The 14,904-nt window shown below is 42.1% G+C and overlaps 1 protein-coding gene across 1 annotated transcript in view; it reads left to right on the top strand.

Moving 5' to 3' along the window:
- LOC133368055 (band 4.1-like protein 4B) overlaps nt 1-14,904 on the top strand; it is an 82,933-nt gene that overhangs the window by 30,412 nt on the left and 37,617 nt on the right. The window contains exon 2 of the mRNA XM_061592138.1: nt 3,258-3,362. Coding sequence (XP_061448122.1) covers nt 3,258-3,362 — 105 coding nt within the window. The remainder of the gene's footprint in view (nt 1-3,257; nt 3,363-14,904) is intronic.

The raw sequence follows: 14,904 nt of genomic DNA, 5'->3' as shown, positions 1-14,904 counted from the left end.
GGGAAAAATAGGTATTTGAAAGGAAGAAATATGCATTTTCATGCCTCTGTATTTGTATTTATATGCTCATATACAAATATGATTAATTTTTAAAAGGATTAGAATGCTTATTTTGCTATCCTAGCACATGCCTTTATTACATCTCATTTGGATTATTGCAATGCATCCTATGTGGGTCTGCCTTTGATGAACGTTCGGAAATGTCTGCTGGTTCAGAACGTTGCAGCCTGCCTATTGGCTTGGGTTCATTTATCAAGAACATATGATTGAGGTTACAAGAGCTGCCAGTCCATTTTGGGGCTGAATATAAACTTCTGGTCATGACCTATAAAGCCCTAAATGGTTTGGCACCAGGCTGCTTGAAGAGCACCTTCTCTTGAATGAGTCTGCCTGGGTGTTAAGATCTTTCAGAGAGTGTCTCTTCTCTCTGTCTTACATGGTTGTTGTGAGGATAAAATGAAGAAAGAAAGACCATATACACCACCTTGAACTCCTTGGCAGAAAGGTGGGATATAAATGTAATAAAATAAGAGAGGTAAAACGAGATAGCAGCAAAGACAGGATCTTTCTAACTCGGGTCATTTCATGCGGTGATGATGGTCGTAATTTTAGTTTTCCCTGAGTTTTTAAACACTTAAAGAATTAACCTACCAGTATAAATAATCCATAATTATTATATCCATGTTGCATAGGGGAAGGGGGCTGTGGCTGAGAGTGCATGGGTTACATCAAAGTAGCCCAGTGGTGTTCTACCCATATTGCTGGATTGGGGTGAGCGTAATGTATGTCAACCTTTCAATGTCGTTCACTCTTATTTCCCAGTCTCCAGACATTTTTTTTCAGGGACAGGGAGGTAGATATGAAGTTGATTGTAGCAGCAGTGCTGAAAGGGTATGAGGTTAGTTACTTGGTTTTCCACATATGAGGGGAAAATAGGAGATTCTTTTTGGTCGAGTATTTTTATCACAAAAACAGAACAAAATGCATTGAACACTCAGAGCACACATATATGCTAGGTACTGTTAATGCTAATAAAAAATACGAAGTTGTAGTGCTACTCCTCACTGTAAATCTCTATTTTCTGTGTCATGATGTGTTGCTTTACAACTCTTCTGGCCTTGTAGTGTTGTGATTGTATAGAGCTTTCATTGTGTCAGCTGCTGATATGTAATCTGACAGGTTTGTGTAACTCTTGTGATGATTTTTTTTTAAGGATAATGAGTCTTAATTTCATCAGTACTACTAATTATACATAGAGAGTTTTCTGGAAAATTGAGAACCTCTTCCTTTGTTCTTGGGTATGTGCTATCTCAAAGTAGTGCTTTCAGATTGCTGCAGTTTTTTTCTTTGAACTTGGTGTTCTGTGATATCTGACCTGTTTAGAGGGACTAACTTGAAACATACAATTTTAGTTTACTTAATCGGTTCTTTTTGTTCTCCTTCAAAAATGTGTGGTTAACATTCTCTTTCATAATTAAATGTCACTTGTACAACCCTGTTAATATACCCTGGTTTTCACACGTATACGTGTGTGAGTGAGTCAGAGAGATTGTGTATGGACTGCCCTGCTTTAGAATGTAGTTGGGAGGGCTCATATGCTGGAAGGTTCCTCCATATTAAAAATAATTAAAATAAAATCCCTTTATATAGAAAACTAGATGTCAGTGAAGCACTAGGATAGCCACTTTCTTGATATGCTCATTCTCTTACATCCCAAACGGCCAGAACCATCTTTCCTTCCCCACAGTGCAGCATGAAAGGCAGCCTTAGATTGGGTTTGCAAGCAAGAAGTACTGCAGTAAAAGGATCCCTGAGAGTTTTGGGCTTGTTCACTTATTACTTTCTGGGGAGAAATCCCAATTCAGTAAGAGGATCTAATGAGATGTAACATTTATTTTGAGTGTTTAGAAAACAGACTGGGAAGTGGTGTCATTCAAATAAGTGGCAGAGCCTGACTCACTTGAGATGGAGAGATGGAGGCCTATCAAGTGAAATTTATCTCCAGAAATCCAGAATTGTACCCTAGTCCCACCATTGATTTTTTTTTTTTTTAAAAATACATACTGCAATTGTAAAAGCCACTCAACATGCTGAGAAGCTAGTAGCAGAGATCTGGGTTTCACAAAAATTTTGAATTTGGACATTCTTCAGAAAATTATCTGATGCCCTTTGTTGACTGGAATAAGGTGTAGCATGTTTGACATAATATAGTAAACAATTATTTTAAAAGCACCATTAAGTTTATGTACTTTTAGGTTTTGGAGAACATAGTCAGTGATCTCAAATGTTTTCCAATAGCCAAAAGTTGTTGAACTGGAATATTTGATGGGAGGGGAATCTATAAAGTGTACTTAATGTGGTTAAAATGCTAAACAATTTCAAAGGCTACACAAAGATGGCTTTTACTGGAATCCTTGAAAATTAAGATCAGTTGAAGGTTATAAGCCGACGGCAACTCCTTCTGGCCATAGTTAAATATGTCCTAGTACTATGAGATGGGATTACTGTAATGCACTTTACTTGGGGCTGTCTTTAAAGAGAGTATGGATATTACAGCTAGGCCAGAACTCTGTAGCTCGGTTACTAACAGGGATTCAGCAAAGAGATCCTATCTTGACTGTTGAAAAAACTCCATCGGCTTCGAGAAATTTTTGAGCTCAGTTCAAACTGTTGGACGTAACCTTTAAAGCCCTACATGGCTTAGAACCCGGATATTTGTTGGACCACCTTCTCTTTTAATCTGTCCATTCACTGAGATTATAATCTGAGGCCTTTCTCAGGATACCCTTTCCATCTGAAATATGATGGGTAATAGCCTGAGAGAGTGTGTTTCTTCCTGTGGCGTCTCCTTGCCTTTGGAGTACCCACTTCATGAAAGCCCACCTGGAAACCTCGTTACTATATTTAGGTGCCAGGCAAAACCAAACAACCCTCCCCCCAAGACCCTATTTTCCCAGGCTTTCAATAACTGTTAATGCAAGCATTTTTAACTTGGAGCAGTTTAATATTACTGTCTGTTTGAATTGGGTGTTGCTTCTCCAGTTGTTTTAATTTGATGTATTAGTTTGTAATGATGTTGTTGTACTTTTTAATTTTTTTCTACTTTCGTTAGCTGCCCTGAAAAGTATAAATTTATGTTTAAAGTGTGGGATGTAAATAAATAAATATTAGGAAATAAATATACAGGTGTGTGTGGTTTGTATAATATAAAATATACATGTAATTATATTCTTTTTTATGTTATCCTTTTCTTGTAGAAACATGCAAAAGGGCAGGATTTGTTTGATCAGATTGTGTATCATCTGGACCTTGTGGAAACAGATTACTTTGGCTTGCAGTTCATGGATACATCCCAGATTCTGGTATGTGAACGATTTTTATATTGTTGTAATTAGGGTGTCTGGAAGAACATAGTCAGTGATCTGATGAAGAGATATATAGCTATAGTTATATGCTAAGTAGACCATTGTTTTTGAAGTAAGCCTGAAAACTGGCATTAGTTTCAGATCTTCATAAATTCCATACTTGTACTCAGGCTTGCTCCCTGAAACTTGTGTGTCTTTGATCCTTAAGTCTGGCTGTCTCTTATGCCGATATAATACATCTTGTATTCAGAGTCATGAGAAACGTTTTTCTATCCTGGCTACAGCCTATTGAGAGAGGGTGTGGGATGCTATAGAAATGTCTTCTTTATTGCCTGGGCGACTGTGTCTTCTAATAATTGATATTGCAGTCCTTGCACATTGGCTCCAGTGGGATGTAAGAAGCCAAACAAGTAGTACAGAAATGAAGCCCAAGAGTCTAGATTAAAAGAAGAAAGAGAGCTTGCCACTGCTGGTCCTGTGCCATGTCTCTAAAGTTGCTCTGCTGGGACCTTCCATGTGATCAGTACTGCCAGTACCCCTCCCCTCAGAGTACAGCTGGCTTGTTTTTTCTTCCAGCAGGTATGCAAGACAGACCCTTCCTCTCAGGGTCACTCTTTTCACCTCTTGCACTGGATGTGGCATAGCAGTAAGGGTGAAGAATGGGAGCTCAGCTGCCATTTTCCTCTACCCCTGTCTAGGTAGCATAGCCTACACTGACCACATACTTGAAGCACTGGGCTTGTTCATTTCAGGGATATTGAGTTATCCAGGGTATCTAAATAAGAGAGGAGTGTATGAATATCCTGATGCTTCTCAACAAGTTGAAGACACTTTTTGAAAATCAACTTCTAACAGCAGCATCCCAATTTCAGGGTGTTTTGTTTTCTAAAATAGGCTTCATATAATTTGTCTTGTGTAGGGGTGATGAACCTGTGGGCTGGGCATGGCCTCTGAAATCATGTTTAGTGGTTCACCAGCTCTCTGCCCCAGTTGTGGGGAGGAAAGGTCCCTTCTTACCTTGGGAAAGCGCCTCTTCTTCCTCTGGCCACAGCACCATTACAAGACGTTCTTAGAGGCACAGGGAACAGGACAGAACTTTAAGACCTTCTTGTAAACAGCATAGCGCCTGAGGGAGGGAGAAGGCTTCATTTTCCAATATAAGAAGAGACCTTTACCCCCACAGCAGCACTTTTCTACCCCACAGCAATGCTCTCCTGTTAGCTCAGTGCTGCTGTGCAGAAAAAGTGCTGTCTTTCTATCCCAATGCTCCTCTGGGGTGGAAGAACACTGTGCGTATATAGTATGGTTAAGTTTATTCAATTTATATATTTCACTAAAAAATGTCCCAAACCATTTACAATGAAATTTAAGAAAAATAGAATTATTAAATTACATATAAACAGTTCAAAATCAGATTTAACAATACATTATATGATAGTGGTGCCCAAAGGCCTGGAAAACTAAAATATCATTGCTTTACACTGAAAGTATGACAAGGTTGGTGCCTGAAATACCACCTTTGAGACAGCATTCCATAAATGAGTGGGGGTGGGGAGCTACTACCGAGAAGGCCTTCTCTCTTATCACCATGCTCTGGACCTCCCTCAGAGGTGGCACGCAGAGAAGGGCCTTGGATGGTGATTTGGAGTCTGGGCAGGTTCATATGGAGAAGGGAGGTCTTTTGGGTATAGCCAAGGTCCTGAAATTTATAAGGCTTTAAAGGTCAAAACCAGCCTTTTGGATTGGGCCTGGAAACAAATTGGCAGTCAGTGCAGTCAGGCCATGGTGTTACATGTTCACCCCAGTTTTTGCTCCAATTAACAGTATAACTGCCATGTTCTGCACCAATTGTAGTGTCCGAACAGTCTTCAAAGGCAGCTCCACTTACAATGCATTACTACCCAGGAGGTTATCAAAGCATAGACATCTGAAGCCAAGCTATCCCTGTCCAGATAAGATGGTAGCTGGACAACCAGTCAAAGCTGGTAGAAGGTACTCTGTGCCACTGAGGCTACCTGTGAGGCCATTTGTGTCTGCAGTTACTAAGAGTGCCTCAGTCTTACCTGGATTGAGTTTCAGTTTGTTGGCTCCCATCCTGTCCATTACTGAGGCCAAGCACTGATCGAGCACATCCATTGCCACATCTACTTGAGCTGTAAAGGAGAAGTAGAATTGTGAATCATCGTATTGATGACAACACACTCCAAAACTCTGAATGGGCCCATTTCAGTATGGGGAATAAAATTGAAGCCTGAGGAACCCTACATTGGAGGTTCCACATGGCCGGACAACAGCTCCTGGGCACCATTACCTGGAAATGACCACCCAGGTAGGAGCAAAACCACTTCAAAATGGTGCCCCCTATTTCCAGGTCAGATAGCCTCCCCCAAAAGATACCATGGTCTATGGCAGCCTTTCCCAACCAGTGTGCCTCCAGATGTTGTTGGACCACAACTCCCGTCAGCCTCAGCCAGCATTGCCAATGGTCAGGAAAGATGGGAATTGTGGTCCAACAACATCTGGAGGCACACTGGTTGGGAAAGGCTGGTCTATGGTATGGAAAGCCACTAAGAAGACAAGGAGAGTCAACAGTGACACTCTCCCACTGTCTCTCTCCTGACATACAGGGTGACCAAGGCAGTCTCATTGCCAAAAGTGAACCTGAACCCAACTGAATCTAGAAAGTCAGTCTCATTCAAGAGTGCCTGGAGTTGGTCAGGAACCACCTAATCAAAAACTTTGCCCAGGAAGGGGACATTTGTAGCATGTCTATTGTTGTTCAAATCATCTGAATCCAAGAAGGGTTTCTTAAGGCGTGGCTTTACTGCTGCCTCGATCAGGCACCCTGGGACCATTTCCTTTTTCAGAGAGGCTTTACATGCACCTGCTGCTCTGAATGTGTGTGCATGTGTGACATTGGCCACTTTGCCCACACTCGCCTGTGTGGCCTTTAGAGGGGTGGCCAATGTTTAATGCAGACCTCAGGTCAAAAAAGGTTAGCCACCCCTGGTCTAGTGTATACTTTCTCTCCTAATATTTACTGAGATACACTCTGTTTTACATGTTGATCTGAAAAGAAACAAACCTTTCTATATGTTTAAATGTTAGTTGTTCCAGATTTGGAAGGATTAGAAGCAAAAGGGCAATTCATTTTTTGACAATGACTTAATAGCTTGAAAATGTTTTAGTTAAAGTCTGTTGCTTTAATTGCAATAATGCTCCCCCCTCCCCCCAAAAATTGATCAGGTATTATATCCATCTTCAGGCTTATTTGCATGTGAAATAAAAGGTATTGGTATTGGAATTAATGGAAATTGTGGATTATGCCTCACTTCTCAAACTAGGCTGTACTTAAAGATAGACTTAAAAAAAATGTGGGGAAGGAAGTCCCCCTTCCGTCTCCCACAGTGCAGGCTACAGCCCCTAGAGAGCTAGATAGAGGAAAGGAAAAAATTAGTTGTTTGATGCAATTTCCCTCACTGTGCATCAAACAATCCAGTTTTTGAGTTCAAAGTGAACTTTCAAAGGACTTCAGGAGTAATTTCATCTTTCTGTGTGACTGAAATCCATATTTTGGGTGGTGAAAATCATTTCAGTTAAAATATTTTGAGTATCTCCACAAACCACAATTTTTATCTTTTTTAATGCTTTTTTTGGAAGAATTGCTAAAGCTAGAATATTTTAAAGGACTGTATTCAACCAAGTCCTCAGAGTAGAGCCATTGAAATGAATGAAGCTAAGTTATTCATGTCTATAGATACAAATAATGTGACATAACTAAAATATAAAGAAGGTGGCTTTTAGGCCAGCCTTGTAAATAAACTTACAAATGTTAGTCGCCTGACTAGCCTACTAAGAGGCTTGTAGCCTGCATTTCCATGCTGACTGAAGAGGAAAGGAAGCACTCTCCTTTGGCTAGTGTAAAAACAAACAAACACCTTCTGTCAAGTTGTATGGCAGCCACGGGAGAGAGCTATCTATCTCTTCCCGGCTGCTCTGTTTGGTTTCCATGCTGGTTGTGGAGCAGTGGGCTGCCCCTCCTCAGCTAACACAGAAACCAAGTGGACTGATGGAGATTTCTACCAATTTGCTCACTCGCTTGCATGGAATTTCATGCACTTGTCTGTGTGAATTCCTGATCACCTATTGCTACCAGGTGAGTTCTTAAATATAAAGCAGGTTTTGGCTGATGCAACCCCCGAGTCTCTTCTTTCACCACTGTTGTTTGTGATATCATGCTTGTGGTATGTCTGTCCAATACTAAATTGGCTGTGGAAAATTCACTTGCTTATTCAAGTAGCTAGCAAGGTGCCATCCGGTGAATTGGAGCTTTCAGTGATTCTTTCGCAGGGCAGGAGTTTTTGATGCTTCACCCTCAGAGCTCCTCCAGAACCTTTTCTTAATGTCTTAAAAACAATACTGCTTCGTGCTTGCCTGCAGATTTGATAACTGGTGGAAGGATGCATGAAGACATGATTGCCTTTCCCTCCCCAGTGATAGTGTGCTTCAGAAACTCTGCAGCCTATGTAGTAAATTGCTCTTCTCACTTTTGCAACTATTCCAGAAGCCTAGGGGTATGGAAAACTACAAATGCAAGGTAGTTGTGTTTTGCTGAAGTTGATCCTAGATGAAGTTAGGCAACCACCAACGGAGCAGCTGTACAATGAACAATCCATTGTGAGTTGATCAAAGGAAAGTGAAAAGGTTACATCTTTATTTGTTGATGTGCTGTAGTGGATGTGTCCATGTCACAAACCTTGGGGATTGTAGCCTTATAAAGGTGTTAGGGGACTGTTAACAGAACCCCCCCCAAAGCTTTCTCAATAACCCTGTAGTGCCCAAAGTTCTTTAGAATAAGCCACAGCAGCTGAAACGATTTACAAATTATTTAAGTTTGTGGTGTGGATGCACCCAGTGACTTCGTGGCAAGAGTATAAGGAGATATTTTGAACACATGCATTTTTAAAATAATAATAATGAAGCATTAGAATAGAATAGAATACTTATTTATTGCGGTCATAGACCAAAATACATATATACATCAGTAAAAGCAACAAAGTACAATAAAAGTAACTTAAAAACAATTAAACAGTTAAAATTTCATTATAGCCTGGGTTACGTCTATATCCAACCCTCAGCTTGACATAGATCTCCTGCATTGGATAGCAGCAGAGCAAAAACTAGAAACCTTAGCTGTTATCTGTGGAGTCTGATCGGATAAAAGGTGATTTGCATAAAAAGCCTCACTTCTACCAGGGAGATTTTGTAAAATTGGAGTGATTAACTGAAATCTGAGATCTCGATAGAACAGGCAACGAAGTAGCACATGTTCTACCGTTTCTACTACTCCACCACCGCATGGGCAAAGTCTCTCCTTATAAGGGATTTTTTTATATCTGCCCTCCAAAAGTGCCGAGGGCAAGATGTTGAACCTCGCCCATGTAAAGGCTCTTCGAGATTTAGGTACAGATAGCGTGTTTAAATAGGAAGCAGGTATAAATGGCCTTGGATTATATCTATGTTTAGGAATTAACATCAGATGACCTTGAAGATCAACATCTCGGATTCGTTGAAGTGTGCTCTCGTTAGCTTTTACAGGTCCCATTCTAAGGATCACGGGTAGGGAAAACGCTAGACCTTATATTTTGGTATTTATCATCTTTTTCCATTTGGACTGGAAAGCATCTGATAGAATACATGGGGCCAGGCCCACAGGGGCAAAGATCATTTTTAGCCATGATTTAATTCTGCAACTCCAGATACAAGATTCTATAGTAGGAAGCCCAACCTCCAAACGGAGAATAAAGCTAGGGACACAATGAGGGACAGCCAATACCGAGCGAAGAAAACTATTTTGGACTGTTTCGAAAGGGGAATACTTCTCGTAGGTGCTAGCTTGTGCCCCATACAGCAGCTGGGGGATGATTTTTGTCACAAATACTTGTATGACTGCGGGAAAGTATTGACCTCCTCTATTAAAATAGAAGGAGAGAAGCACCTTCGTAGTTCTTTGAGCATTAGCCACAGCTGCCTTTACTTGGGGCTCCTGGACTCCCTTTGAATGAAAAATCAATCCCAAGTATCTAAAGGATCCTACTTGGTCAATTGGGTGCTTGTTGATCCGCCATTGATGTTTTGGTCTTTTGTCGGAAAAGACCAAAACTTTTGTCTTATAGTTAATTGACAAGGATTCGGTGCTACAATAGTTTGCAAGTGCTATCAGTAAGCGCCTTAGGCCAATACATGAGCACGATAACAGGGCTATGTCATCCGCGTACATAAGAATGGACAGGGACCTCTCAGCTAGTCTAGGAGGATGGGAACGAACTTGCTGCAAACTCTCAACTAGAGAATTAATATAGAGGTTAAACAGGAGAGGGGCCAAGATACATCCCTGCTTAACCCGTTTATGGGTGGGGATGGGCCTAGTTAGATGTCCTACGTTGTTACATCTGACTCGTAAACAAGTGTTTGCGTATAAGCCACGTATTAAACATAATAGGCTCTTATCGATATTAGTAATCTCTAATTTCTCCCATAGCCTTTCCCTGGAAATTGAATTGAAAGCTGTCCTGAAATCAGTAAAAGCCACGTATAGGGCTCCTCCAGAGTAGGCGGTATATTTATTCACCAGATGCTGTAGAACTAAACTAAAGCATGATCTACAGTGGATCGTTCAGTTCTAAACCCAGCCTGTTCATGTGCTATGATATTCTCTTGTTCAGACCAGTCTTTCAATTTTTCATATAGGTGACTAGCATATAATTTACTAACGGTGTTAAGAAGGCTAATTGGTCTGTAATTAGAGGGGTCATATCTAGGACCTTTCTTGTATATGGGAACTATTATCGCAAGGCCCCAATCTTGTGGGATTTGAATACAATGATCTATCTTCGTAAACAAAGCTGCTAATATCAGGGCCCACCAGTCTACATTTGATTTAAAAGCCTCAGCCGGTATGTTGTCCGCACCTGGGGCTTTATTCAATTTCATTTTGGCTATGAGATTAGAAATTTCCATAGCAGATACTGGTGGCCAATCCGGTAAGTCGTTTGTAGCCAATTCAGGCGGATAATTGGGAACTCTGATCTCTTGCATACATTTTTGCAAAATACTTCCCCCAGGTATTGGCTGTAATGTAGCAGTCTGGATTGGAGGGGACTTTTGGCCATCCCTGTGCAACCATCCTCCAAAAGAAGGAGGAATCCTTTAATCTAGAGGCTTTTAACAAGAGCTGCCAATTATCTTTTAATGCCAGTTTCTTTTTCCGAGCGATTAAGTGTTTATACTGTTTCTTCAATTCAAGATATTCTAAGAGTAGGGCTCGTGAATTATTGGATTTATAGGCCTTATATGCTGCTGCTAGTTGTTGTTTCTTCCCTACGCATTCTTTATCAAACCACGGTTTAGATTTAAAAACCGATGTTTTACTTTTAGGTTTAGAGAGCAGAACATTTTGTAGAGCTATAGTCAGCTGTTGGAGGGGCCAAAAAGCCATTGTTGCTGTGGTCGCAGTAAGTATAAGTTTTCGAAGAGAAAGTCACTGCCTGGAGTTTAATATATCTTTTAGATCTTTTTCTATTCTGGGGAGCCATTTAATACGAGATGGCCGTATTTCCAGATCTGCTTCTATAGTTGGTTCTTGATCTGCATATATAAGTTGGTTACCACAATTCAGATAAAGAACCAAAGGAAAATGGTCACTTGCCGGGTGGTCAACAACCAAACACGTGGACATCTGTTTTTGCAGATGAATCAACAGTCTTTCTGGTGTAGCTGTCATGTGGATTCTGGCCTTTGTAAGGATCTTGTAATTCCTGTCCTCTTGTGAGTTGGGTGTAGGCGTGACCCTGTAGTTGCATTGAGCCTTGGAGGTGCCTGGAACACATCCAGAGTTCATTATTATGACACAGATAAGACCCTGCACTTACCCCTTTGGAAGAAATGAACCTGGGCTTTATTTATTTATTATTTATTTATTTATTGCACTTGTATACCCCATAGCTGAAGCTCTCTGGGCGGTTTGCAGCAATCAAAAACATTAAAACAAATATACAATTTAAAACACATATTTTAAAACAATTTAAAACACAATTTTAAAATTTAAAACAATATAAAAACAATTTAAAATACATGCTAAAATGCCTGGGAGAAGGGGTTCCTCAGGTTTGCCAACTGCTATAGACCATTTATCACAGCTTTCTCCAACTTGACAGCCCCCCTGACATACTTCTTCAAGGAATCTGGGCAGTTTTGGTGATCTGAGGCAGCCCAGCTGGCCTTCAAACGCCTGAAAGTTATCCTTCTCAGAATCTATACTGCAGCACGCCAGTGCAGTGCCTCCATAAACTGTGATGTGATTGGTGTGGCAAAATGGTTTCCAGGGATCTTCCCACCATTGTGTGCCTCCCCCTTTTTTCTTTTGCCAATCTATCAGGCTATGGTGATGTTTGGTAGCTGTGTTACAAGGAGAAAGGTTAGAAATGAGGTTGGATCTAAATAGACCAGATAGCAAAAGATTGCCTTATTTCAGGGCTAATTTGGTCTGTGCTACCTGGGGTGTGTATATGAGACTGAATTGCCTTGATAATAAACTGGAAATTGTCATAGCAGTTTGGAAGAGTTGGTGCATAAAGGGTAATCTCAGAATATCTTAAACTGTCACTTCCAAAATGCCATACTGACTTATTCCTGAATACTGTAGACAAATCATTTATTTAAGTTATGTTTTTAATTATCAGGCTTCAACTCTTCAGAGGCAGACTAAAACACTTGGGCTTCAATTTGTATCACCTAGCAGAGATGGCATAATAAAGATTTGCTGAAGCCAGAAATTGCCTGAATAACTGTTCCTGCTTTATGGTAAATAAACTGACAGAGTTCTTACAGTGAGTGATGGCAAATAGTTGTACTCATCTCATTGGTGAATTGTACGTGTCATCTTAAAGGAGATCTTGTGAAGAGGCTCCACTTCTCAAAAGAGCATGTGTTAAAGGCAGAGCTTGGAAAAGTTACTTTTTTGAACTACAACTCCCATCAGCCCTAGGCAACATGGCCACTGGATTAGGCTGATGGGAGCTGTAGTTCAAAAAAGTAACTTTTCCAAGCTCTGGAAAGGTGGATATAGGTGCCGGAAGGTCACTTATAACTGGGTTAGATATTTGATAGGAACTTCTTAAAAGGGCTGACTCCAGCTCCAGCAGTGGCAAAGGCTACAATCCTACTTACAATTGTGCTGTAAATAGGTATCAATACATTTTTGTCAACATTATTTCCTCTCACTTCCTAGCTAAAAAGACAAAGAGCAGCTTACAGTGAGCCCTACAAATATCAATTTCTTCACTTCGATTGAGTCAATTTTCCATCAGTTCACTGGGAGGAGTAAGGCATATCATTGTAGTCAAGAGAAAAGATTTGCTGCATGTTTCCTATTTTCCAATGGATTAATGTTAGTTTTTTTAAAAAACCTTTTTTTTAAAAGGTAATCGATTCCTTCCTTCTTTCTTTTGTTAAATATTGTTTACATTTGGGGTGGGTATATAGATCCAGTATTGATGAATTTCATTAAAGACCGATTCTAGTGTTGTAAGTGGTATTACAACTTTTTTATACATAGCTCCAAACTATTTCAGGTTACTCATACAGTATAAGAAACACAAACCAGACATTGTTTATCAATTAGCGCTGTGTGTGTATGTTTTAGTTCAGAATGCCAAGTCTAGAAAACACAAAATAATTTGGCCATTTCTTACTATTTAATCTTTGTAATGACGTTAATTGGCAGGGTCAGTGATTTTCTGAGCTCTGGAAAACAATTCTATTTCTGTTATAATCCAACTCTTTATGGATACGTTTTTATGGGCATGATTTATAACAGTGAAGAACAGGGTGATATTAGATACACGTGCACTTGTGGGAAAATGTGTCAGACTGTTAAAACATATAAACTTTAAAAATGTTTTTATTTATTTATTTTATTTATATCCTGCCCTTTCTCCCTGTAGGAGCCCAGTCAAAATAATGTCAAAAATATTTTGAATCCAAAAATGCCTACGAAAACTACTTAGCAGAGCAATCCAAATGGTGGGAAGCTGGAGGAGGAGGAGCCAACGGAAAGCTCCATGGCATCCACTTACTGTTCAGGAGCCACCAGGCCAGCTGAATGCCGGCTCAGGCAGCAGAGCTGCATGCAGGGGCCAGAAATCATGAGCTGGCTCCTAATGCCCCTGCTAGGGAGTAAGAACCAGAAAATGCAAGCCCAGATGTCCTGAGGACACAGACACAAGAGTATGCGGCTAGACTAGAGAAGGGAACTCAGGCTGCCGGTGGAGCGCCCGTTGCCGTGACAGCAATAACGGTCACCCCTGAGGAAACAGCAGACAGTCTCCAGGCATCCTCCTGATGCCTGACACGGACAGAAACCCCACCCACAGTCCCTGGGAAGCGCCCTAGGATCGGCAGCAGTGACGTGCGCGCACACATACACACCTTGGTGTTGGGCAAATGGTGCAGCAGGCAGAGCAGAAGCCAACCTAGCAGCAGAGCACATCAGCTTCCCCCAACTTCCACGCCCACCACCTGCTCCCCCAATCGCATGCACGGACAGCACATCACAGCATGATCGAGTAAACAAGTGCACGGGGAAGACACTGATACCCACGACTCACAGTGCACACCCCCACCACACGCCACACATGGGCAGCTGATGAAAGAACGTTGATGGAAAGCCAATGAGCCCAGACACAGCACTACAGCCCTGGCACAGAAAGGTGCCAGGGAGAGAAAACCCCACCATGCTGACCCACATACACCACGGCACATTCCCATTGCCACCTCAGGCTGGGGTAACCCTGTGGACGGGCACCCCTCCCCCTCATTCTGCTTGGCAGCAGCAGGGTGCCCATGTCCAGCCCACTCCCCACCCTCACACCCTGCAGCCACGGGCACGGCCATCCCCATCGCCCTGCACAGCCTCCAGCAAGGCACAGAGGAGGATCATCGCAGACACCTCTGCCGCTGCCACCACTATGTCATTACGCATCGGCTGTGTGCTGCGGTGGAGGGCCTCCAACTGGCCCCAAGTAGCCCCCACACCCCTATCCGCTGAACCCTGCACACACCCCATGGATGCCGTCACTGTGCACAGCTGTGTTGCCATCTCCCCCCTGCCATCACGGATGGCCTGCATCACAAGTGTCAAGGTGGTGGCAGTGTCCTGCCAAAGCTGCGCAGGCTCATAACAGCCAGCCTCCACATGAGCCCACAGCTCTGCCACCGTGCATGGAAGCAGTTGCTCAAGGCGAGGGCCCTGGGTATGAGACCACAGCCTCTCCTCTTCCTCCTGTGGGCCAGCCTCCTCCTCGCACCCCTTCCCTGTTCAGACCACCATCATCCTGCTCATCAAGCTTCCTCTGCCACCACCACCACGGCCTCCCCCACTCCAACATCCCTCATCTCTCGGGCAAGGAGGTTGTGGGGAGGCACCCCATCCCTGTTACCAGGGCTGGGCTGAGCATCCCTCCTATCACCATGGCCACCC

This window comes from Rhineura floridana, chromosome 11, assembly GCF_030035675.1.
Source record: "Rhineura floridana isolate rRhiFlo1 chromosome 11, rRhiFlo1.hap2, whole genome shotgun sequence".
In the NCBI taxonomy this organism is placed as follows: domain Eukaryota; kingdom Metazoa; phylum Chordata; class Lepidosauria; order Squamata; family Rhineuridae; genus Rhineura; species Rhineura floridana.
This window is presented reverse-complemented; position numbering and strand designations above follow the sequence as displayed.